The following is a 25,524-nucleotide window of genomic DNA, read 5'->3' on the forward strand; positions in this document are numbered from 1 at the left end:
CATATCGATATATCGCTGATTCTGACATAATTTCCCCATTGATTTTGAAATTAAGTATAAATGTTTAAAATACAAATCATTATTATTACTTAATGAGATAACAATATTTAATTGGTAAATGGTAACGAGCACTAATGTATAGTGCTGAATATATCGATAAATTATATCGGTTTAAAGTAACGTACAAACATGCAAGGTAAAAAGTTACTAACCATTTAATTAAGTGGTTAATGAAGAAAATTAAAGAAATGCCATTATTGGCGGTCAACTATCTTATCACAACCATATGAACACTATGGTCAAAATAAAGATTAGCTTTAAGAAATTTTGATATCAATCTATCAATCATCTATCTTCGTGTTAAACTGATCTTGTCCTGAGTTTAGTTCGAAAAACAATGTTTTACATTTTGCTTATTAAGTCGATCGGTTTATTTTAACAACAGTATAAATATATATCAGGAGTATAATCCTTGCATCACATGTCCTTGTTCGGGGCTCACTTCCTGCGCTGACCACCGCTCAGAATGGTCACGATGCGGATGAATATGTTCAGCACATCCATGTAGATCGACATTGAGCTAAAAGAAAATGCCATATTTTAATTTTTTTCAGAATTGATTCCCTGCGGCATTCATTGACTTACGCGTTGATGGGATCGAAGGGAGTGTAGCTGTACTGGGGATGGATCTCAGCGCGACGCACCATTCGCTGGGTGTCGTAGAGCAGGAAGCCGCTGAACAGGACAAGGCCGCCGTACAATGACATGGAAGCCAAACCTGCGAAAAATAAGATTCGAGAGTCAATACAATTAAGAAACACAGTTTTTTCTGGAATAATCTCGACACTTACCAGCGCCCAACGCCGTAGTAGGCGGTAGCCACATGGAGGCCAGCGAGGAGGCAAATACCACTCCCAGACCGATGGCTAGAGGGCCACCCATGTAGAGGAACTTATCGCTGGGTGCACACACGGCGATGGTGGACAAGCCACCAACAATGCCGCCCGTGTAAAGGGCAGCTCGCGTTAGAATCGGTCCGCCCATGAAGCAGATGGGTGCGATTACGGCACCAAGAATAGCACAGTGCACGGCCCAAGCCAGATGCTTGGCTCCCAGACCCGGCTGGTATTCAATCGAGCGGGCCACCGCCCCGCTACCGATGACCAGGGCCAGCGAAGCGATGGTCGCCTTTGTGGTTAAAGGGAAGTGAAAACTTGGATTATGTTCTGTTGTGTCTGGTGTGTTTCTTTAGAATAACTCTAGGGTGTAAGGGACTTACCAAGATGCCACCACGAGAGGCCAGCTCCAGAAGGCGGTGCGAACGGAAGGTGGCTGCTGCGGCGGCTGCGGTCAGGACACAAGAGCCACCGAAAAAGGCATAGGTGCTATGGATTCGGTCCTTTACATACTGGGGCCACATGCTGTAAAAGGAATGATTTTAGTTATTACGTTTCGTTGTGCGTCTGACAGGAATAATGGCCCTTCTTCTTGGGGGTATTATTTTAAAATTAAAACTACAATATCTCATTTAATTGTATTTTCTTATACGACCACGAAGACGATCAAAATTTAGAAAGTCAATGAGAAAGGAAGTATAGTGACAAACTAATTTGTATTTCGTAAAGTAAGTCTTTAAAACATCATCTTAAATAAGTTAGCCCCAAAAATTTTAAATGATTTCCTATGACCTTAAATATAACACTCACATGGCGTTGTCGGCGATGCTGGTGTGCTTGCCCAATCCCACGCCATAGTAGCAAAGGGCGCCCAATCCTACGGCAGCTGCTCCGGCGGCAGCGCCCTTGCCCATAGAGTAGGCTGCAATGCGAGAAAACGATGGTGAGTTATAGATATAGACAAGATTACACAAGAGCTTTACCATTGGCACTTGGTGGACCCATCAGTTTCTCTTTGAGAGAAGGAGCCCTCGCTTGCTCCACGGGAGCACGGGTGCGAACAGGTCCACGGGCATAGCTGCGCACTGCGGTGATATTGGGATTGCCCCGGAGAAACTGTCCCGGAGACTGGGACAGGATTTTGAGACTCCCGGCTGGACGGGCTGCAGAAAGTGCTAGACGCAGCAACATTGTGTTGTTGTGGTGAAATTAAGATGGATTCCAATAGATTCCCTTCGGATGAGTGTTATCTGGATCGAAGTTCGGGTTCCTATATATAACGTTTGTGTTTTTACCGAATAACTGTGATTGTTAACAGCGCTTTAATATTTTGTTGTTTCGTAGCAATATTTTACTATTTTGCTGTTTTTTGTAATCATCGATACCTGAGACTATCGGTATTCGATTTTTGGAGTCGATACATGGATGGACATATCGCAGAACGAGACGAATACCTCTGATGTCGATATTTAAAAAAATATCGCAACAGTCAAAGGATCGAAAGAAAGCTTTGACTTTTTGTAACGGTTGTATTGTTGTAAAAATAATAAAACACAGTTTATGTACTTAAATTAGTTTAGGTTTATTTTTAAAGGCCAATAAATGTTATTTTTTCTTATATTTGTTTGAAGGGCGAACGTTAAGTGATCCAACAACTTTCTGGACACTGTAAGTATGTCCAGACCACTTTTCACACCTGATATTTCCTTGCCGGCGCCGTTGGGATCTCACCATGAGAACGTGGTCTCTTATCGATCACGATCAACTCGGTAAGAGAGGACAACCGCAGAGTTCCATAGTGGTCGTATGTGTTGGTCATCTCCATAGTTCCCTCGGGATTGGTTTCATAGCTCTTGCACTCGTACAATGGGCAACAGCGGGGATATTCGGGATTATCGTCTTTGGGTGGAACTCGTTTGCAGTCACCCTTCGTCAGTTTCGGCACTTGGCAGCTGGAAATTATTATGTATTATTATATAGATCGTGGCGTGAACTGTTAAATTATTATTGTTGTCTGAGTCTAAGAATGTACATACCTGTCTTCCCAAAGCCGCGAAGATTCCAGGCATTGAACCCGGATGCACTGTCCTTCTCGGGTGAAGATCTCACCTACGTAAAGTTGCCTTCCTGTCATTGTATCCATGCAGAACTGCTGATTGTCCATATATGATTGCGCTATAAAGCGAATTACAAAGTATGTACATGTAGAGATTCTTGTTCAATATATTCGGAAAAATAGATTTTTCCAATAAATTCGTTTCTTACGGCGATATGGGATTCCTTTACATCCCCCAATGATCAAAGAGATCAGTAGGATAATATATGTTACGCTGTTGATTGATTCCATTTCAGCGGAATTTTCGATCGACCGACAGAATAGCCCGACGTTTGCAAAGTTTAGCGCACAACTGAGGTCCGATCGGTTAATCTTTCTTCATTCTTATATTAAAAAAAAAACACAAAGTGCGATGTTTATTTGTATGGAATCATACACTTACGACATTTGCGCGCTTTCTCTACAATAAATTTAACAAATTTTACTCAGATCTGCTGGATGTTTATGCGTACAGGCCCACCAACAGTGCGTTTCATAATTGTTAAATATTCAGAAAGTTTAAACGAAAGTGAAAAAGGGTTTTGGAAATGAATTTACGTTTTGATTTGCTTTTTTTTACTGCAATGAAGGCATATTAATTACTTATTTTAAATCTCATTTCATTTATAGAACATTTATTAATAAGATTAATTTGATTTTCTTTTCAGATTAGCAATACAATTTTGTACTTTCACGATCAGTTTATAAAATGTCACTTTGACTTATACTTATGGAACGCATCTTACAATGTTGTGCTTATCTCCTTACAGCAATAAAAGCAAGAAGAACAACAGCAATTCATCGGAATATGCAAAAAGAAACAAATATCGATCCATGGTGTGTATGTTTAGGTATTATTATGTACATATATATATGTCCGTCTGACCTGTTGTCTAATCAGCCTATAAATACATATACTCGTGCATATATATAATAGAATTCATGAAAATATAACCAATTGAATAGTTTATAAAAACTTTGATTTGATTTTAATATATTTTGCCATAATGAAAGCAAAGTTTCCAGATCTTAGAAAAGGATCACAAGAAATTGTATTGAAGAGAAGTAAATTGATAAAATTGTATAATATTGTGATTAATTATTTGCCCACCTTCTTTCAACCGCTGCTGTATAATTTGATATGCTCTTGGTTCAATTTTAAAAATTTGTTTATGTTTTGGTTTAGCTCGCTCCGGGCGATCATGACCAATGCCATTAGATTCAATATGCAGACAGTCGGGCACTGGGTCGCGGATGAGTCATCATTAGCAGTTCTTAAATTTGCTTAAGTTGGCGCCTTTATAAGATATACTATCATATTTAAAACTGTTCTAAAAAAAAGTATTTATCTAAGAAATTTGGTTACAAAATAATTTTGCCATATATCCCATTTTTATATTGGAAGTTACCTGTGTTAAAACTAATATAAAAATGTTATTAACTTACAGCTCATTTTTCTTTTCCGGGATTTTCCCGTTTTTTTAAAATGCGGGTACCTGATTTCCACGTGACGACATGGAGAGCGGCTGGGGAAAATAAGCTGTCATCCCAATCCATGTGTGTAATCAGTGTAAGTCGTCTAATCAAACGATTAGAGCAAATTCGATGACCCCAAACGATGACTCCCAGTCGAGAGACGGAGAAATGTAGAGAAATGTTCGCACGACTGCAGCTTGTGGGACATCTTTTCCGGGGCCAAAATCCACTTGAACTTGGGTTTGGTGACGGAAACGGAAACGGAAACTGTCACGAAGACCTTTTACATTCTGCTTCATTTTTCAGTTTCCATTTTCAGCAGAATGAGTCATCATTTACAAAAAATTTGTCTTAAGAAATGTGGCCTATTTTCCGATTGCTGAAAATTCGTTCAATGCGTTGCATACTTCTTAGCTGAGTCACAAAATCAACATTTTAAAATTTTATGAGGGAAGTTAATATATATTGAAGTTTTAAAGGCTAGTGTAACATTAAGTTCTAATTAAAGTAAGTATTTATCAAACTATTTCTTATTTATACATACCTTAAATACTTACATACCCATTCTGAGTTCATTTAATGACGTTTTGTATATGTTTATTGCGATGTTTACCTAAAGCTCTTACTTTTCTTTTACTTTCAAAGGCATAATATATTATTAGATTGAGCAATATATCTCTCTTAGTTTCTGATGGTCTTGAATTTAATTAATGTGATCAATTAGCTTCAATAATCAAATTACGAATAATATTAAGGCTCAGTTAAATGAGCTCATAAAGAAACACAGTTTAATGAATTCAATCAAATTTTCCGCCACTTTTGTTTATTGGGGAATGAAACTTCATAAGGCGGACAAGCAAGTTGGTTTTCCCTACTCTTATTTCCTATGTACTTTGATTCCATATTTGTTTTGCTTTAAAATTGTATAAGTTTTTTGATATTCTTGCAGATTTTATACAAATTTCTGAACCGATTGTTCATATAACAAACTTCTTATATAAAGTTGGGTGTCTGGAATGGAGGAGTTGGTGCTTTTGAAGTTAAAAGATACTTTCTGAAAACTTACCTTATGGCAAAGTATTTGAGCGTTTGTTGATTCCTTAGGTAAAAGTAAGTAGGTTTTTGTAAATGCTCGGAGCATAGGGACTTGGTCGCCGATAAGCTTTGAGCCCTCGCGGCGATATTACACTAACAATTTTTCGTTTTCCCCTTTCCGCCTAATTACGTCACCAAATGCAATAAATTTTATTCTTGTTTCTTCCTGGAACATCTTCGAGCACTTACACTGAAATTCATTCCTTATACCTTCTGATTGCAATTTTGATCATATTTCGCATTTGGCGGGTCCGGAAAAGGTCAGTAAAAGGAGTGATGATTTTATTTCTCTCAGTGCACTGCTGCCAACCAACATAAAAACGTCACTAAATATGTGCAAGCTTTCTTTTATTTGTGCTAGTAAATGCTCCGCCGTAAGTCGATTTTAAGCACCCCTGATGTACTATATCATTAATCAGTATTCCTCTATCTTAAAGGCTTGCCTTAACTAAGATATTAGATAATAACTTACCCTATAAAGATGATTGGATTATGTTGACTGATAAGTGTATCTGATGAAGGGCTATGCCGATCGATTGGCGACGATATGACTGAGACGACTGAGCTTTGACCCAAAGATAAAAAACGGTATTGAACCTCATTCACATACAGTTTAGGGGTTGCCCTAACCGTGACGCGATCCTCACTGCGTCATTAAAAAATCAAAAAAAAAAAAAAGAAAATACAAAAGCACACCAAAGATCAATGGGTTCGGTGTGTTGCGGTGCTCATCGTCTCGTTTCAGTTTCAGTTTCAATTTCTGCTTCTGTTTCGGTTTCGATTGTATTCGGTAACCGATTCTCAGATACTCAGATACTCAAACTGGGGGTTGGACTTGGACTTGGGGCTCGGTTAAAGCCCGCCGCTCGCCGGCAAATCAGTTCTGCTCCGATCGCGCCACTGCGCAGTACGTAACGCTCATATTTTTCAGATATCTGCGACATTTCGTCGAGTGAGTTGTGCTCTTGTTCTCTTGGATATAAATTCACTTTAATACACTCAAATCATAATGGTTACATATGCTTTTTTGATCTCTTAATACCCTTCTTCTTCCCGGAGCTCCTAATATATGACTGTTTTTTTTTTTCACGTGCAAAGTGCTGTGGTGTGTGTGTGAAGTAGCTTTTGAGTTGGGGCAACCAAATGCAACAATAAAATGCAATTAAGCTGCTCAAATCAACAATAAATTGAATTAAAGCGCGTCAACAGCGCTTAACTACTTCAGCGACAACAGCGACTGAAGCGCGAGCTGAGCGAAATGTGGGTGAGAGTTTAAGGCTTCGAATACCCGGTTTATGGATCTATCTCCAACTCCGGTCTCTGATACTCGCTTGACTTTTTGACTTACCAACACGTTCGATAATGATATATAAATATTGTACTATACCTTTAGCTAATTAATGCAAAAACTCTGCTGGCTTGCATTTGCATAAAATTTACTGAATAACTTTAATGCAATTAATCCGCTGTGATCTTTCATGTTTTCACCATTTCGCCCGGTTTATTCAATTTTAATTTCAATTTATTTTCAGTTTTTGTTTTGTTTTTGGTTTTGCCCTAGTCTAGTCTGCTGCTCTCGTCGGAGCAATTTAATTAACATTTTCAGTGAGCTGTTTTTGTTGTTCCTGGTAAATATGAAATTAAAGTGCAATTAACTATTATTTGTTTTTGTTTTTGTTTTTTTTTCGCTGGGTTGAACTTGCGGCCAAAGGGATTTCCGTTTTTGAAAGAGACTCCGCTCGATTATTCGCCGTCCGTCGAATGTGTTCTGTGCATCTTAATGAGGATAAATTTGTTTATGGCCACTCCCACTATCGCTACGCCCGTTCGGTTGGTGTCTGGCAAAGGGGCGTGACTTATTGGCCATGCATTATGCCATGTTAATTGAAACTTGTCGCTTGGCTAGCTGATTATGCAGACTCAATATTGATTGGACCATGACCATGTCCTGTATGGTTGGTGTTTAAAATAATCTAAAGCGAGTTGAGATCATCAGGATTTTTGATTATCAATAAAGTTTCTCAGGTGTTTACCCGAGTTATCGCGCCAGAAATGTTCATTGAACCTTTGAGTTGCCTGGTAAATGAGTTATCTGATCTTTAAGTTGGGGTATATTCACTTTTAGTTTACATTTGATTGGTTTTTAATATAATATATATTATACGAGTATATAAAGCAGACAACTCCCTCTGCAATAAGCATATGTTACCAAATGCATTTACATATTTATTATTCATTTCAAATACCCTTAACAATGGCTTAACAATAGAACTAAAACCTGTCACTTAATTGAAGGTCCGACAAAGATGACAGTAATAGCGCATTTTGTAAGGCCAGAATTGGCACATTGTAAACACAGTACTTGACTGTCAATTGATGAGACATTAGTTGCTATAATGATATACGAGTATTGTAAATATTTGCAAATTATCAGGTTCAGGCACCTGGTATAGCCTTATAAATAAACTTTGATGGGCATTAAAATGTCTTGTAATTCTATAAAATCAAAGTTAGGAGTTTTCTTAAGGATTTCAAAGAAAAGCGCTCATTGTTCATTATATATTTATAATTTTTATTACAAATATACCAAATAACAGGGTATCCAGAATATAGGGCTTGCCAATCTTTGTTAATCAAGTTCTCGTTCTGGGTTTTTTGAATTAGCATAATATGGAAATTAGCTTGTGCACCTTACATTTCCCATTCAATCGGTTTTTTGACTTTCAAATTTAAAATCTGAATTTTATTTCTGTGTGTTTTTGTTTTAACTCCCTATATTTTTTTGGTTTGTTTTTGTTTTGTTTGTTTTGCAGTTTCGATTTCAGTCAAATGCGGCGCTAAAATGTAACTTCCACCAAAGAAACCAACGATAATCGATAAACGATAGAAAAAAATTGAAAGCCAATTAAAGAAATCGCAAGGGGTGAAGTTCGATTGTTGTTCCCGCTTCGATGACTATGTTTTGGCACCAAAATGTAGATCAACAGCCGGATCAACGGGACTCAGCAAAACAGCCAAAGAGTTCAGCTCCCACAAAGAGACTGAATATCAGCTTTAATGTAAAGATCGCGGTGAATGTGAATACCAAGATGTCCACCACTTATATCAACCACCAGGCTCCTTATTCCCATTCCCCAAATGGTTCGCCCAGCAAGATTGTTGTCCGTCAGCAGAGCAGAAGCTTCGATCTCCGCCAGCAACTGGCACGTTTGGGTCGCCAAATGGCCAGCGGTCAGGATGGCCACGGTGGCATATCCACTATCCTCATCATCAATCTCCTCCTGCTGATTCTTCTTTCGATCTGCTGCGATGTCTGTCGATCCCACAACTATTCGGTACATCAGAGTCCCGAGCCCGTAACCAAGGACCAAATAGGCCTGCTCCGTCCCAAACTGGATAGCGATGTCGTGGAAAAGGTTGCCATCTGGCACAAACATGCCGCCGCCGATCCGCCCAGCATTGTCGAGGGCATCGCCATTAGTAGCAGACCCCGGGCTCCCCCATCTTCAGCGGATTCACATTCGGAACGGGATTTGCCGGAGGAACTGCATGGTGTTGACGAGCGAGTCGTCCTTGAACGGGTTACACGGGATTGTGTCCAGCGATGTATTGTTGAGGTGAGTACATTTTTTTTTAAATTTTTATGATAAAAACTGGCAAGAAAAAGAAGAACATGTGAGGCTCTGTTTTTACTTTTTTGGTTAGTGGTTTTAACGGTAAAAGAAAGTTTACATTTTCTGCGAAGCCTTAAATTTCCTAGTTCTTTATGTTTTTAAAGCTTAGAATTCATAATTATCAGATTATAAACTACTTTTTAAAGCTAAAAACTTTAAAGAACATTTAGTACATTCTGGAATAGATATTTGGCAGGGAGACTATTGCTTAAAAAAGGTACAAATTGACATGCACTTCATGTCCTGTTTTTGCTATATCCTTGGATTAGTGTAAAATAGCTAATGAGATATATTTGTATTCCATTAAAAAACACATAAAAAATTCTAGGTTTCAGGGCTAACCAACATCCATCAGCCGTCAGACGAAGAAAAAAGCGACATTCGGGCGTGAAATGTTTACTCGTAGTTTTGCATATGTCAACGATATCGCTGAAAATCAGAAAACAATGTGAACAAGTGCAGTGCCAAGTAAGCTACATCAGCACGTAGCTCAAACTAGTTTTTTTTTTTTTTTAGTTTAGACATTAACCACTGACTCTGAATGAATTTTCCGATTGTTCAGTGGTAGTTAATCGCTTACTCGCACAACTAATTAAATGATATGTATAATTGAAGATCGTCAAGTCGGTGATTACGACGATGACTGTGGGCTGAATGAAGTGACATTTCAATTTGCCGTTGCCGGTTGTTTAACATACCAAAACTCACACCATTTAGCTCACCAGATCGGGATTAGAATCTTTCTCATTATTTGGGTTAGCTCTACATCCCCCCCTTTGGCTCCTCCTTGGCTTTATTGCAATTTGCATACTGAGTGGGTGTGTTTTATCTGGCATTTGGGCGATGTCGCCCGCCTCGTACAGCCATGGATATGGCTGTGATCCACAAACTGCCAGCCCAATATTCTATATCTCACCTATATACTCTATATATATTCATCATTTATACGCTTCTGCTTAAATTCCTGAAGAGCTTAATTAAAAATGATTTTAATTATGCAGTCGCTCGACTTCGTTTATTTGGTAAATTTTCATGTTCATGTTGGAAATGCGGATGGTTAGAGTTCAGAGGTTGTATATTGGGTCACAAATGTTATGTGATGTATGTAAAGTAAAGAAAAGCTATAAAGAAATATATGAAATGTTCCGAAAAATAAGGGTTTTTAATCTAAAAACCTTAAAAATTAAAAATTTGTTATGGTTTTCCTATCAAAAGTTTGATCATTTTTAATCTTTACTACCCTTAAGATTACAGAATAGTAGATGTCTACGTACTTGAAGCTCCACTGTACTTTGCTGAACAAAGCTAAAATGTTGAAGTACATATGTTTGTTGTGTGTGTGTGTCTGTGTGGGAGTGCGTCAGCATTTCTACTACCCTACCCCCAGCCCCATATGTACACCAGTACACCAGTATTTTGTGCTGTGTAAATGTGCGGACAGTAATTACTATATTATCGCGGGGAGTGTGTAATAGGAGTACTCTGCATCTGCATGTTAATCAGTGGCTCCACTTGCACTTCATTCATTAGGAAAGCGCCATTTCAGTAATCCGCAATTCGACACTACTGTAATGCCAGCCCCTTACCAATTAAAATTAATGATAACCGAGCGAGTTTTGCGCTGGGATTGAGAATACGAGAAGGGATTGTGTCAGAGGATTGGATTCAACTTAATGACCACCACATGGTTATTCACAATGATTTATTGGCTCATTTTCGGAGTGTTTCATATTGAAAATTATGTATTAAGATTGATATATTTTGCACAAAACAAATTATTGTAAATCTATAATATTTCTTAATCTTAACTTAGAAGTATTATTTAGCTTAATCGTTTGAGTTGGTCACTAGACCAAAAGTTCCACGTAACTGGCTTTCTCATAACCTAGAATCTCGTTGCGAACAAAAGAAATTTTATTAAGATGTTTTGCCTTGTTGGAATCGAGAGTGAGCAAAATGTTTAGTCAATTTATGTCTATATGTAGGTAGCCCCTTCTAACAATCGAGGTGCAATTAATAGGGCCATTAACAAGTATTAGAAAAATATTTATTTACTTTTAATGATAACTCGTTTGTTTCATTATAAAAAAGTCTCGATAGATGCTTTATTAGATATGTTACTTTAAAACTTAATACAAGATTTCATTACTTTATTCAACAGAAATTGCTTGCTTTTTGATATGAAAATTAATTCAGCCCGAATGTACATCCTTCTTATATTTTCTTTTATAATTTTCTAGAATTTCTTCCCTTTTCTTACAACTATAATTTTAGGCCGTGCTGTGTGTGCGCTCATCACTTCTCAAGTGTATTTTCCTTAAGCTTGCTTTTCCCGAGCCTGACGGCAGCAACAACAATGGCACAATAATGGTGTCAATAACACACCAACCCAGTCTGGCGGCGGCCTTCCCAGCCCCCAGCCCACCAGACCGCCCCCTTTTTAATGACTGTATGTGTGTGTGTGTGTGGGTCGGCTTCCGAGTTAATGTAATAGAAATTGTACAACAAAAGATGAGCAATGACGACATGAAAACCCCCAATGCCAATTAGTCTCAGACCCCAGGCTCTGGCCCAGGCTTTCGTCTTCTTCTCAAGATTTTCTCTTTTTATTTTATTTGTTAGGAGAATGGAGAATGTAGAGGGGAGAATTGAGAAAGGAGAACGGAGGGAGAGCTATTTCTGTTTGTGAAAAAGCCAATCAAGCTAAATTAATAAAATATTACGTAGAATTCTAAATTAAATTGACGCGTGTGCGAAAAAAAAAGGAAAACACAAACACCAGAAAAATACTTTAGAAAAGGGAGTGTGCGTGTGTGTGTGTGTGTGTGTGGTTGGCTGAGGGAAATCCAAATCCGTGTGCGTGAGGGGAAATCCCTTGGTAATTACTAGTCCATTTAGCAAGCCAAGGCAACACAATTAACAAAGTTTTTTGGCCATTTTTAGGAGTTTGTAATTGGTGCATGGAGAAAGAGGAAGTTGGTGTGGGGTTGTATTACCTCTAAATGGACTAAATTGTATTTTAAGTACTTGCTTTTATTATTTCTCCTTTCGTTTAGCAACTAAAACGATTGTGCATTTTCCTGACCAAAACTAAAGTACAGATTAGTTTTCACTTAACCGAAAAATGTTCCTAAACTTTCTGCTGGATGAGATTTTGTAAATTTTGAAAGGCTAAATTTAGGTAAAACAATAATGGTAGATCTTTTATTAGGCAATATTTTAATTTATTAAACCAATAAAATCCAACCAATATTTAATCAGAGTGCCTAAACGAATCTATTTTGGCAACTATCAAATTGCTTTTCTAGCTAGTTAAGTTTTATAGGTGTTGTTTTGATGAGTTCTTAGGCTTATTTTGGTGCCTCATCATCACCACCTTCAAGTTTTGCATGGTTGACCCCGTTTCGAGCCGGTATGTCTGTCTAACCCTTGGCTAGTCAAAGTCTAGGGTATGCAAATGGATTTCGGCCAAGCGCGGTAAACTTGTTTCTATTCAATTTATGCAGCAACAGTGCTTCTCGGAAATCTAAAAAAAAAAAGCAAACAATATTTATGTATACATAGGAGTATGTATACATATGTAAACAAAAACCATTTAATCAAGAGTATACATATATATCTGTTTATGTTATGTGCAAAGCTCAAAGTCTTTCCCTGCTCACCAATGATAATTTATCGGAATAATTGAGCCATTGGCAAGGCTATTGTTTTAGATATGCGGTCATTCGGCTTTTTTCCCATACAAACTTACCGCAACTTCCGTTCCCAAGAACCCAAAAAAAACAAAAAACCAAAAAAAAAAAAAAAGATACTAATTGCTTTCACATTTCTTGTTATTTATATCCCTTTCCAGGAGGATCTGTTTCTGGACGAGTTTGGGATACAATGTGACAAGGCGGACAACGGGGAGAAGTGCTACAAAACACGCGTAAGTCAGAGGGATTCGGCGGTGCCGGGGGTAATGAAATGGGATAGGGTATAGGTAATCCGACACCTGAGTTCACGCTCTGGGTTGACCACACTTGTTAAGATCAATTGGACACGAACTCAAAATGCATAATCCTCTGCCAGTCATTCTCCTTCTCCAGGCCACTGAGGAAGCCATCGAACAGGATCTTCATGAGCAATCCTCGTCCTAGTTTGGTTCTCATCCTGGGCTCCTTACCCATTCCCGCTTTCAACGTTTTACTTGATGGCACTATCGTCATTATTAAGTTGGCAAAATTTACTCTTTACCATAAATTTCATGAACTTTTTTCTATAAAATGATTTTAAAATGTGAATTTACTAATTCATTTTTTTGGCATGAAAAGCCCTTGTTGCTGTGCCTGATCTTAAACGGATCCTGATCTCTGGGAAACTGAAGGGTCTCTAATAGTGGGCCATTGCTTGTCGTGTCTTTTCTCGATATTCCTCAACGTGTTCTTAACCCATTTAGGATCCATATGAATTGACTTCTATAATAATGACTTATATCCATGTCTTTCCGCAGTGCGCCAAGGGCTGCGCCCAATGGTATCGAGCCCTCAAGGAGCTGGAGCCGTGCCACGAGGCCTGCGTAAGTGGCAGCCCATCACCAATATTCATCCTTTCCTAGAACACAATCCTGACCTCAATCCCCTAACCCGAACCTTATCCTCGTACACATACTCATACCCAGATCCAGATCCAGCTCCAGATCCAGTCTGACCGCCTTCGTTTTTTCCCCTTTTGGCCCGCCCGCAGATGTCTCTTCAGTTCTACCCTTTCGACATGCCCTGCATCGGAGCCTGTGAGATGGCCCAGCGAGACTATTGGCACCTTCAGCGACTAGCCATTAGCTACTTGGTGGAACTAACCCAGCCGCAGCTGGAGCGGGCTCCGCGGTCAGACGGACAGACCACGCCGCTTACTATTCGCTGGGCAATGCATTTTCCGGAACACTACCTGTCCAGTCGGCCCTTTAACATCCAGTACCAGTACGTAGATCATCACGGAGAGGAACAGGATCTGGAGCAGGAAGACCAGGCTGGGGGTTCCAGCGCCTGGTTTAATCTAGCTGACTACGACTGTGATGAGTACTTCGTTTGTGAGATCCTCGAAGCCCTCATACCGTACACCCAGTATAGGGTAAGCTAGAATTATTATTATTAATAATATTAATTAATATTAATTATTATAAATATTTACAGTTCCGCTTCGAGTTGCCATTTGGCGAGAACGGAGACGACGTACTCTACTCCCCAGCCACGCCCGCCTATCAAACACCTCCCGAGGGCGCACCCATTTCGGCTCCGGTTATCGAGCACTTTTTGAGTCTGGACGACAGTCATCTGGCAGTCCACTGGCATCCTGGTCGTTTCACCAATGGACCCGTCGAGGGATACCACCTGCGCCTTAGCTCCTTCGAGGGCAACCGAACAATTGAGCAGGTGAGGCATCTAACCCTTCATCTTTTTGGCATTTTCCCTTTAAAGAATCATTTTCAATTTTCAGCTGGTTCCAGCTGGGCGTGGAAGTTTCATCTTTTCCCAGCTTCAGTCGGGCACCAACTATACATTAGAACTGACGATGATCAATAAGCAGGGTGAGGGTCCGATAGCCAAGGGGTTTGCAGAAACGCATCCCGCCCGAAATGATAGGCCTGTAAAGGATTTAACCGAAGGTATCCTTTTGGCCGGACGAAGGGCTGTGCTTTGGCAATCTCTAGAGCCAGCAGGGGAGAGTTCAATGATATATCAGTCGCAAGAGGAACTAGCTGATATCGCCTGGTCAAGGCAAGAGCAACAATTGTGGCTACTTGATGTCCATGGTGAATTGCGAACGTAAGCAGGATCCTTTTCGATAAATATAATGTTAATATTAATAATATCGATTTATCACCTTCTAGCTTGAAATTTGAGTCAGGACAGATGATGAGCCCGGCCCAGAAGCTAAAGCTGGATCTGGGTAACATCTCCAGTGGGCGTTTAGTACCCCGCAGGCTGAGCTTTGACTGGCTGCATCATCGACTCTATTTTGCCATGGAGTCGCTAGATCGAAATCAATCAAAGTTCCAGATAATTAGAACGGATTTGGAGGGCGGAGCAGCTGAAGAATCGGGGAAATCCTTCGATCTGCCGGTTGAGCAGCTAGAAGTTGATGCCCTGAATGGCTATATATTCTGGAGGAATGAGGAAGCCCTGTGGCGTCAGGATTTGCATGGTCGAATGGCCTATCGCCTGTTGAGGATCAGGCAGCCGGGTTGGTTTATTGTGCAGCCCCAACACTTCTTCATCCGCCTAATGTTGCCGCAGGAAGGGAAATTCCTGGAGATTAGCTTCGATGGTGGTTACAAGCATCCATTGCCGCTTCCACAGCATCCGACTGGAACTGGAGCTTCATCCTCCGTCTGGCAGACCTTTGCTCTCCTAGGTCGATACTTGCTTCTTCCAGAGGTTGGTCAACTAATCCTGGTGGATCAAAAGAATCAGGGAGCTAGTGCTTCCTGGCCTTTAAGGAACTTACCCGACTGCTGGGCCATGATTCTCTTGGTGCCTGAAAGTCAACCTCTGACCAATGTCGGAGGCAGACCCCATAGTTTAAAGGCCTTGTTGGGATCTCAGGCTGCGAAGATCTCATGGAAGGAGCCAGAACGCAATCCGTATCAGTCTGCAGATGCCGCTCGCAACTGGAGCTACGAACTGGAAGTTCTTGACGTGGCCAGTCAAAGTGCCTTTAACATCCGAAATATTGGTGGACCCTTCTTTGGCTTGCAGCGTTTGCAACCGGACAATCTCTACCAGCTGCGCGTGAGGGCCATAAATGCGGATGGAGAACCAGGAGGATGGACTGCCCCACTGGCTGCCCGCACGTGGCCACTAGGTCCTCATCGGCTGAGATGGTCAAGCCGAGAGGGAAAGCTGCTCCAGACCGACGAACTCGGCGAGGGTTTGCATGTGCAGCAGGAACGTTTGGAGCGCCTACCGGGACCCATGACCATGGTGAACGAAAGCGTTGGATACTATGTAAGTGGCCAGGGACTGTTGCATTGCATCAATCTAGTGCACAGCCAGTGGGGATGTCCGATCTCGGAGCCATTGCATCACGTTGGATCGGTAACCTATGACTGGCGGGGCGGAAGAGTCTACTGGACGGACCTGGCTAGGAACTGTGTGATGCGTATGGATCCATGGTCGGGCAGCCGGGAATTGCTGCCCATCTTCGAGGCCCGCTCTCTGGCATTCGATTCACGTCACGGTCACCTGTACTATGCAACCAGCACACATCTTTCCCGCCACGGATCCACCCCGGACGAAGCTGTTTCCTATTATCGAGCCAATGGACTGGAGGGTAGCATCGCCTCTTTTGTTTTGGACATCCATCAGGATGAGCTCTATTGGTTGGTGGTTGGTTCTGGCGCTTTACGTCTCTATCGATCTCCCTTGATCCCTAGCAGTGATACGGTGAAGTTGATTCACCAAATGAAAGGCCTCCAAGCTATTCCCCAGAGTTTACAACTCCTGAGACCATTGGGTGCACTTCTCTGGTTGGAGCGCAGTGGCAGGAGGGCTCGTTTGGTACGCTTGGCTGCTCCTGAAGATGTTATGGAGATACCGACTCCGGAAGAAGCCTCTCCGGCTTCCGCCTTGCAGTTGTTGGATCAGCAACCACTTCCATCGCCGGATGAGGGGGTTATTCCCTTGATCGTGACTCCGGACACCGTACGTTTGGACGACGGGCATTGGGATGATTTCCATGTTAGATGGCAACCTTCGACATCCGGTGGTAACCATAGTGTCTCATATCGTCTGCTCTTAGAGTTCGGTCAAAGACTTCAGACGCTGGACTTGACCACTCCATTCGCCCGACTTACCCAACTGCCGCAGGCGCAATTGCAGTTGAAGATTAGCATTACACCGCGTACCGCTTGGAGAAGTGGTGAAACCACACGGGTGCAGCTCACCACACCGCCGGCAGCTCCCAGCCAGCCTCGTCGGCTAAGGGTGTTCGTGGAGCGTTTGGCCACTGCGCTCCAGGAGACAAATGTGAGTGCCGTCCTCCGTTGGGATGCCCCAGAGCAGGGCCAGGAGGCTCCAGTGCAGGCATTGGAGTACCACATCAGCTGCTGGCTGGGTTCCGAGCTGCATGAGGAGCTTCGGCTTAACCAGAGTGCCTTAGAAGCTCGTGTGGAGCACCTGCAACCCGACCAGACTTATCACTTTCAGGTGGAGGCACGAGTGGCAGCTACGGGAGCAGCGGCCGGAGCCGCTAGTCATGCACTCCACGTGGCACCAGAAGTGCAGGCGGTGCCACGCCTGCTCTACGCCAATGCAGAGTTTATTGGGGAACTGGACCTGGACACAAGGAATCGCAGGAGGCTTGTCCATACCGCCAGTCCAGTGGAGCACCTGGCTATCATCGAAGGCGAACAGAGGCTACTGTGGGTCAATGAACACGTAGAGCTCCTCACCCACATCCCCGGAGCAGCTCCAGCTAAGTTGGCTAGGATGCGAGCCGAGGTCTTGGCTTTGGCTGTGGACTGGGTCCAGCGGATTGTTTACTGGGCAGAACTGGATGCCAGTGCTTCTCAGGCGGCGGTCATCTATCGCCTGGATCTTTGTAATTTTGGGGGCAAGATTTTGCAAGGTAATCGAGTGTGGAGCACGCCCAAGGGCCGTCTGCTGAAGGATCTGGTGGCCCTGCCCCAAGCTAGATCTCTGATCTGGTTGGAGTACGAGCAAGGATCTCCGAGAAATGGTTCCCTCAGGGGTAGGAATCTAACCGATGGCTCAGAACTGGAGTTGGTCACGGTACAGCCACTGATCCGCCTGCATGCCGGTAGCTTAGAGCCGGGATCCGAGACCTTGAACCTAGTAGATCACCAGGGTAAGCTATGTGTCTACGATGTGGCCCGCCAGCTGTGCACGGCCAGCGCTTTGCGGGCCCAATTAAATTTGTTAGGCGAGGAGTCCATCGCCGGACAACTGGCCCAGGACTCGGGGTACCTTTATGCTCTGAAAAACTCGAGCATTCGTGCCTACGGTCGCCGACGCCAGCAGCTGGAGTATATGGTGGAACTGGAACCGGAGGAAGTGCGTCTGCTTCAGGCCCACAACTATCAGGCGTATCCGCCCAAAAGTTGTCTGCTCCTTCCTCCTGCCGGCGTATCTTTTCTAGATATCGCTGATTGCGAGGAGAGAAGATGCCGATTAAGTCTGCCCTTCATCAAAGCCTTAGATGATTGTCAGTTGCCAGTTCCTGGTGTCAGATACCAATTGAATCTCACTCTGGCCAAGGAGCATGGATCCCAGGAGCAGCCAGGCGAACCCCTGGGACAGTGGCTGCTCGGTGCTGGGGAATCCCTGAATATAACCGATCTCCTGCCATTTACTCGTTATCGTTTATCAGGAATTCTGAGCAGTTACTACCAAAAGAAGTTGGGACTACCCACCCTTGTTTTGCCGCCGCTGGAACTCGTCACTGCCTTTGCCACGCCATCGGCTCCAAGGAACTTCAGTGTTCGTGTGCTGAGCCCCAGGGAACTGGAGGTCAGCTGGTTGCCACCGGAGCACCTGCGCAGTGAAAGTGTCTACTATACCCTGCACTGGCAACAGGAACTGGACGGTGAAGAAGGCCAGGATCGAAACGAATGGGAACCGCGGGAGCGTCGTCTCGAGGCAGCGGGTGTCCACCGGTTGACCGGAATCAAGCCTGGATCCGGCTACCGCCTTTGGGTTCTGGCCCATGCCACGCCCACCAAGAGCAACAGCAGCGCTATGGTGCACGTGCGAAGTTTTACCGAGTTGCCGGAGCTACAGCTCCTAGAGCTGGGGCCATATTCCCTAAGTCTTACCTGGGCAGGAACGCCTGACCCTCTGGGATCCCTGCAGCTTGAGTGCCGTTCACCGGGTGAGCAGTTGCGGCGGAATGTGGCCGGAAACCACACAAAGATGGTGCTGGAGCCACTACAGCCACGCACCAGATACCAGTGTCGTCTGCTCCTGGGCTATGCGGCCAATCCGGGAGCTCCCTTATACCATGGCACGGCGGAGGTCTACGAAACGCTGGGGGATGCACCCAGTCCGCCGGGAAGACCGCAATTGGAGCACATTGCCGAGGAGGTGTTCCGCGTTACCTGGACTCCGGCCCGAGGTAATGGAGCTCCAATCGCTCTCTACAATTTGGAGGCTTTGCAGGCGAGGAGCGACAATCGCCGAAGGCGCAGAAGAAGACGCCGCGACAGCGGGGGATCGCTGGAGCAACTGCCATGGGCCGAGGAACCTTTAGTAGTGGAGGACCAGTGGTTGGATTTCTGCAACACCACCGAGCTGAGCTGCATCGTCAAGAGTCTGCACTCGAGCAGGTTGGTCCTTTTCCGGGTACGTGCCCGGAGTCTAGAGCACGGATGGGGTCCTTTCAGTGAGGAGAGCGAGCGGGTGGCAGAGCCCTATGTCTCGCCGGAAAAGCGTGGCTCTCTGGTCCTGGCCATCATTGCGCCGGCGGCCATCGTTTCCAGCTGCGTCCTGGCGTTGGTCCTCGTCCGAAAAGGTAAGAAATATTCGGACAACCGCTGAATATATTTTAATCCTTCCCGGCACTCTCCTGCAGTTCAAAAGCGTCGGTTGCGTGCCAAGAAACTGCTCCAGCAGAGTCGTCCCAGCATTTGGAGCAACTTGTCTACCTTGCAGACCCAACAGCAGCTAATGGCCGCCAGGAATCGCGCCTTCTCCACAACGCTAAGTGATGCTGATATCGCCCTGCTGCCCCAGATAAATTGGAGCCAACTCAAGCTGCTTCGATTTCTGGGCAGCGGAGCCTTTGGAGAGGTGTACGAGGGTCAGCTGCAAACAGAGGACTCCGAAGAGCCACAGCGAGTGGCCATCAAGGTGAGTTATCTTCATGGAAACCAGGCACGTTTCTATTGACAGTTGATCTGCCTTAACCCTATAGAGCCTGCGAAAAGGTGCCAGCGAATTTGCAGAGCTGCTTCAGGAAGCACAGCTGATGAGCAACTTCAAGCACGAAAACATTGTTTGCCTGGTGGGGATCTGCTTTGACACCGAGTCCATCTCCCTGATCATGGAGCACATGGAGGCCGGCGATCTACTTAGCTACCTACGAGCCGCTCGGGCGACCAGCACGCAGGTAATTTAAGTTTATTTCGAATCAATACGATACGAGATATTATTTTCCTATAACTTTCTAGGAACCACAACCCGTGACAGGACTCTCTCTTTCCGAACTTTTGGCCATGTGCATTGACGTGGCCAACGGTTGCAGTTACTTGGAGGATATGCACTTCGTGCATCGCGATTTAGCGTGCCGAAACTGTTTGGTCACAGAGTCGGCGGGCGGTACGGATCGGCGGCGTACAGTAAAGATCGGAGACTTTGGTTTGGCGCGGGACATCTACAAAAGCGATTACTATCGCAAGGAGGGCGAAGGCTTGCTACCGGTGCGCTGGATGTCTCCGGAAAGTCTTGTGGACGGACTCTTCACCACGCAGTCGGACGTGTGGGCCTTCGGAGTCCTTTGCTGGGAAATACTTACACTCGGCCAGCAGCCGTACGCGGCGAGGAATAACTTTGAGGTCTTGGCACACGTTAAGGACGGTGGACGCCTCCAGCAGCCTCCCATGTGCCCAGAAAAGCTGTAAGTCAAGTGTTATCTTCTTCGTGACATATATTTTCTTAAGACCTTGTATTATTCACTCAACTCCAGTTATGCCCTCCTCCTGCTCTGTTGGCGAACGGATCCCTGGGAACGGCCTAGTTTTCGGCGCTGCTACAACACCCTCCATGCCATTAGCACCGATCTCCGACGCAGCCAGATGGCATCTTCTATGGCAGATACGACGACGGCCAGCAGCTCCAAGCCGGAGCTGAAGGTGCGATTCGATGGACAGTCACAGGAGCAAAAGGAGCAGTCGACGGCGGAGAATCTTACGCTGCAGGAAGCGCCGCTAAAGGATAAGCCACTGTATGCCAACGAGGGTGTCTCCAGGCTTTAAGAAGGACTCCCTCACAAAGGACGTCTCAAAGCAAGTGGTCGGTTTTGTAACCACGATTTAGTTTTCCGCTTAATCTAAGACTAACTTTAATTTGTATGTCTATAAAAGAATATAAAATGGTTCATAAGGAAGATGCAACTTTGGACAAAGACATTTTTTCAGTCAGCCATTGCCCTTAAGTTTTAATTTCGAATTTAAACTATAAACTATTTATTTGTAAAACTCCATTTAGTTTTTAAATTTGTTAAAATCTTTATTTTTCAAATGCCAATCTTGTTTAATTTAAAAATGTTAAAACATTTTCATTAGGGAATATTATATTTCTCGACGGAGTCCGCCTGCCGTCCGTTCCTCCGTACGAAGGCTGAGATCTCGGGAACTATAAAAGCTGGAATTTTGGGATTAAGCATGAAGAATCTAGAGTAGACTGTCCAACTAGGTGGTCACTTAAAGGAGGGGCACTTGAGGCTTACTCATTTTGTTGGCCATTTTCAAAGAAGCTTCAAGAAAAGCCTGCGATACGAAACAAAAGAGTACCCTAAAGATCCGAGCTAGGTAGCGAGTCCAACGCGAAGATATGGTGGTCACGTTATGGTAGAAAATCATATGAGTAAAACGAGGTGTTTATGTAAAAATATATATAATTCCGATGCAAGTACATATAAGTACAGGTTAGGAAACGAGGTGTTTATGTAAAAATATATATAATTCCGATGCAAGTACATACAAGTACAGGTTAGGGAGTGTGATAACTGTGAAACTTTTTAAACCGAACTAGAATGTCGCCGTCGGAATGATAATGTAATCATATATTATGGTCTTAGCCTTCTTGTAGACCACCATGCTGTCGTGCATCAGTAGACTTTCCAGCTTGTCTAGCCCGCCCATCTCAATGACCACCTCAGAGAAGCTTTCTGTCAAGCCAAGCTTCTCGATCAGGACAAACAGATTGCACAACCCGGTGAGGACTGCCTTAAGGATACCAGTGTTGAGAAATAGAATGCAATAAAAAATAGAATGCAATAAGAACACTTTCCAGATAAAACGTATGGAATCTGTTCTTGATCTTCGGCTTTCAGGTTTTGAAGTTTTGCATTCTGATGGATAAACTATAGGGAACAGCCTTAAATCCTCTCGGAACCATTTCTAATCCTACGAAATATATATTTATAAGTGCAAGCTGTTAAAACAAGAAAAAAAACTCATAAGTTTTAGAAATCTTTAAAGTTTTAAGCCATCAAAAGCGATGTCTCTGTTAAGAGAGAAGAGACATTTCTTTCGGAGCTCGTTCTCATTGTAATTCCCAATCTAATTCCACTCAAGACTATGCTTAATTTTATTGAATTTGCCGAGTTTTTAATGTGAGTTGGCCAGAAAAAGTTTGCTACGCCGGCTTTTATTTTCATCATTTTCCTTTGGTTTTCCGTTGGCGCGGCATTTTCTTGGGGAAAATACAATCAAATTAAATGTGAGCGAGCGTTGGTTGGTGCAAAAGTTTGGCGATACTATGGCAGGGGAATAATGGCTGGGTTTTAGGAGGGCTATAAATAGAGCTGAGTTAAGGCAACGTTCTTGAAGGTCGCCGCCCTTTAACTAATCACTGCAGGTGAGGCAAACCACCACCCCCTAAAACACAAACACCCCATCTAACTTTCTTTTTCCTTGCACGCACGCATACGCACACGCACTCTCAGAAACACAAACCCACACCCTTGGCTACGCATTTACAAACATGCAGATTTGTCAAATGTTTTGACAAACTTTTCTCCCTCGCATCGCATTACACAAAAGCCCTGGAAGTGGGTGAGGGGGCGGGTGGGATTGTGGGATAAATCAAAAATTGTAAATAGCAGCACATAAATCGATTACCTTGCCAGGCTCTCGTTAACCCACGAAGAACGGAACATAAATAAACCATTTTTAATATGCGAATAAGCAGCTTTACGTTTTGAAATATCCTAACTGAGGGTTACACAACATTCTTGCATGGTTTCTTTCTTTTAAATTAATGATTTTTTATAAATTTTTTATAGGTATTTTTATGAGTTAGTAGAGCAAGACCCTCAATAGGTTTTAACCTTTAAATTTTGTAAAAATTAAAGTAAAAACATATAACAAATTATATAGATAATCACAGAAGAAGTGGCTTAAATTTTTTAGAATTTTGGAAAATGAATTGCCTTTGAAATTTTCCTTTTTGGGAGGGAAAACTTTATTTGGAAAATACTTACTAAGCTGGCATTTCTTTGTCCCCAAAACTTTATAGAGTATTTAAAATGCCCGGAAACTGAAATTGAAGTCGTCTTTATTTGCCAACAATATCGCTAGGGTTTTACTTTTTTTCAGTTACTGCCTTTTGCGTGCCTTTACTTTCCTTACTCCACCCGCACGCACCCCTTCACTTTTATGCAGTGGGTGGCAGTGAAACGGGAGCTGGCTTCAAGGTGACTTGCCATTGATTTCGCTTATTATTATGGATGTTTTTTTTTTTTGGCATTCCCTTATTTTTTATTTGGTAGGTAGAAAGGTGCCCTCTGCTCTTTGAGCTTTAGAGCGCGGCAAGGATTTAATTTTATGGCCCCCGGGACCGTCGCCTCGTTGACTTATTGTGCTGATATGATTAAGTGGTTCGCTGGTTCCAAGCCGCTGACTCTGGCTTTATGACAAGTGCAGGATCCGACGGGATTGGCACGAAAACCTGCGGACCGATTTTCGCCCGGCTTTTGCCAGTCGATGGTGCATGTGAGCATGTGTGAGCCAACGAGTCAACGAGCCAGCTAACCCAGCAACTTGTCAAAAAGTTCCTCTCGTGGATTCATTCTGCTTTAATGGGTGAGCTCTTTAAAATTCGCTTTGATTCGATTTCATTTGATTTGAGCCATACACCTCGAAAGTTTAGCCCACTACTTAAAATCTCTCCCCTCGCGTCGACTGGCACAATTGATTGAAATTAGATGAGCTTTTCATAATACAAGACCTAAGCCGCAACTCTCCCTCGGCAGCCATCTACTCGGATGTGTGTGTGTGTGTGTGTGTGTGCGTGTGCGTTTTCCATTAAGTTAGACTCGCTTTTCCCATTCTCCACTTTCTCCATTTTTCCCACAACAACCAGGTAAAAGTTTGCACAAGCCCCTTACTCCAGCTGTTCGCCAGACTACGGACTACGGACTCCAGACTGTCGACTACGGACCACCATGAACGGCTCGGGCAACGCTAATATCCCTCAAGTTGCCACCGACTTTGTGCCAAATTGGTTATTAAAAGAGTCAACTAGTACGAGCCAGAAATAAATTGAGAGGCAACACAGGGCCAGAAATTCCCTTGCACAAGCAGTTGGAAAATAATAATAATAAAAGAGGGCAACTTCGAGGGCCATCAGGATGTGTTGCAACTGCTTTCCGATTTTTCTTGAAAGCATTCAACGGGCAAAAGTATTCCCCAACTATTCTGACAATGTGTTTTCCTCACATGCTGAACAAGCTTTGCAGTTTTCCGAGTTTCTCGGTATTCGGTGACTTCGAAAATGATTTAAAAAGTTGCCAACTTTCGTGATGAATTCGTTTTTGAAAAGGTGAACGTATATATTTTTGGCGATATTTTTGATTTAATTAATAAACCAAATTATTTAAGTTGATAGTTAATGTACTTTTGTGGTTTAAACCTGAAAAACGAAAATGGAAAATGGGACTACTGATGATTAAAAAGATAGTAAAGTAACAGCTGAATATAAACTTGCTGACTTGACGAAAAGCTTAACCCATGAAAAGGAAAGTGCAGCCTGATGAAATTGATTTCCAGAGTGGAAAAATAGCTCACTCTGAATTGGTCATTATCAAGGAATGTAAAACGTGAACATTTCAATTAGACCATCTTAGGAAATGAGAAATAAGGATTTATATATATATATATGCATTTAGGGAGAGGGAGAGAGGGTACCTTCCACTCTAATCCAAAGAATTGTCTTGCAAGAAGGTCATTAGAAGCTTTCGAACTAATTGAGTAATTTGCTCACCTTGATTGCTTTCGACGGCACTTCTATGTGTGTGTGTGTGTGTGTGTGTGTGTGTGTGTGTGTGTAGTTGTCAGGACACTCTCACTGCACTCGCACACTTGCAGCCTTGCTAGCACACAGACACACACACACATGCGCCGCCATTTGCTCGTTCATTATTTCGCACTAATTAACGTTTCGCGACAAAAGGTGGCGCTTTATTTTTACAACTGCAACTGCGTTTTACTGCTGCTTCTCTGCTGCAACAGTTGCTGCACTGCAAGAAATTTTCACTTGCAAAACTTTTTTTCAAATATGAAAATAAT

The 25,524-nt window shown here is 43.0% G+C and overlaps 3 protein-coding genes across 4 annotated transcripts; 1 reads left to right on the top strand and 2 right to left on the bottom strand.

Moving 5' to 3' along the window:
* Window positions 1-400: 400 nt before the first annotated feature.
* LOC108111835 (growth hormone-inducible transmembrane protein) lies at window positions 401-2,299 on the bottom strand. Its single transcript, XM_017221440.2, has 6 exons — window positions 1,880-2,299; window positions 1,707-1,818; window positions 1,280-1,421; window positions 852-1,188; window positions 646-778; window positions 401-580 (listed from the first exon to the last, which is right to left on the bottom strand). Exons 1-6 carry the CDS (start codon window positions 2,085-2,087, stop codon window positions 499-501), a joined length of 1,014 nt encoding a protein of 337 aa, XP_017076929.1. The 5' UTR covers window positions 2,088-2,299; the 3' UTR covers window positions 401-498.
* A 158-nt stretch (window positions 2,300-2,457) lies between these two features.
* LOC108111845 lies at window positions 2,458-3,316 on the bottom strand. Its single transcript, XM_017221451.2, has 3 exons — window positions 3,162-3,316; window positions 2,933-3,071; window positions 2,458-2,848 (listed from the first exon to the last, which is right to left on the bottom strand). The coding sequence occupies exons 1-3, from the start codon at window positions 3,241-3,243 to the stop codon at window positions 2,587-2,589; spliced, it is 483 nt and encodes a 160-aa protein (XP_017076940.1). The 5' UTR covers window positions 3,244-3,316; the 3' UTR covers window positions 2,458-2,586.
* Window positions 3,317-6,444: 3,128 nt separating this feature from the next.
* Window positions 6,445-21,338, top strand: LOC108111876 (protein sevenless). 2 transcript variants are annotated; one of them, XM_017221504.1, is made up of 12 exons: window positions 6,445-6,514; window positions 8,376-9,179; window positions 13,090-13,164; window positions 13,729-13,794; window positions 13,962-14,345; window positions 14,408-14,647; window positions 14,712-15,040; window positions 15,106-19,745; window positions 19,806-20,083; window positions 20,148-20,342; window positions 20,404-20,849; window positions 20,919-21,338. In XM_017221504.1, the coding sequence occupies exons 2-12, from the start codon at window positions 8,514-8,516 to the stop codon at window positions 21,205-21,207; spliced, it is 7,608 nt and encodes a 2,535-aa protein (XP_017076993.1). In that variant the 5' UTR covers window positions 6,445-6,514; window positions 8,376-8,513; the 3' UTR covers window positions 21,208-21,338. The 2 variants fall into 2 exon arrangements, with proteins under 2 accessions (XP_017076993.1, XP_017076994.1); XM_017221505.2 differs by having other exon boundaries at window positions 6,464-6,826.
* The last annotated feature ends 4,186 nt before the right edge of the window (window positions 21,339-25,524 follow it).

The sequence above is a fragment of the Drosophila eugracilis genome, unplaced genomic scaffold (assembly GCF_018153835.1).
Source record: "Drosophila eugracilis isolate 14026-0451.02 unplaced genomic scaffold, ASM1815383v1 contig_2155, whole genome shotgun sequence".
Classification (NCBI taxonomy): Eukaryota; Metazoa; Arthropoda; class Insecta; order Diptera; family Drosophilidae; genus Drosophila; species Drosophila eugracilis.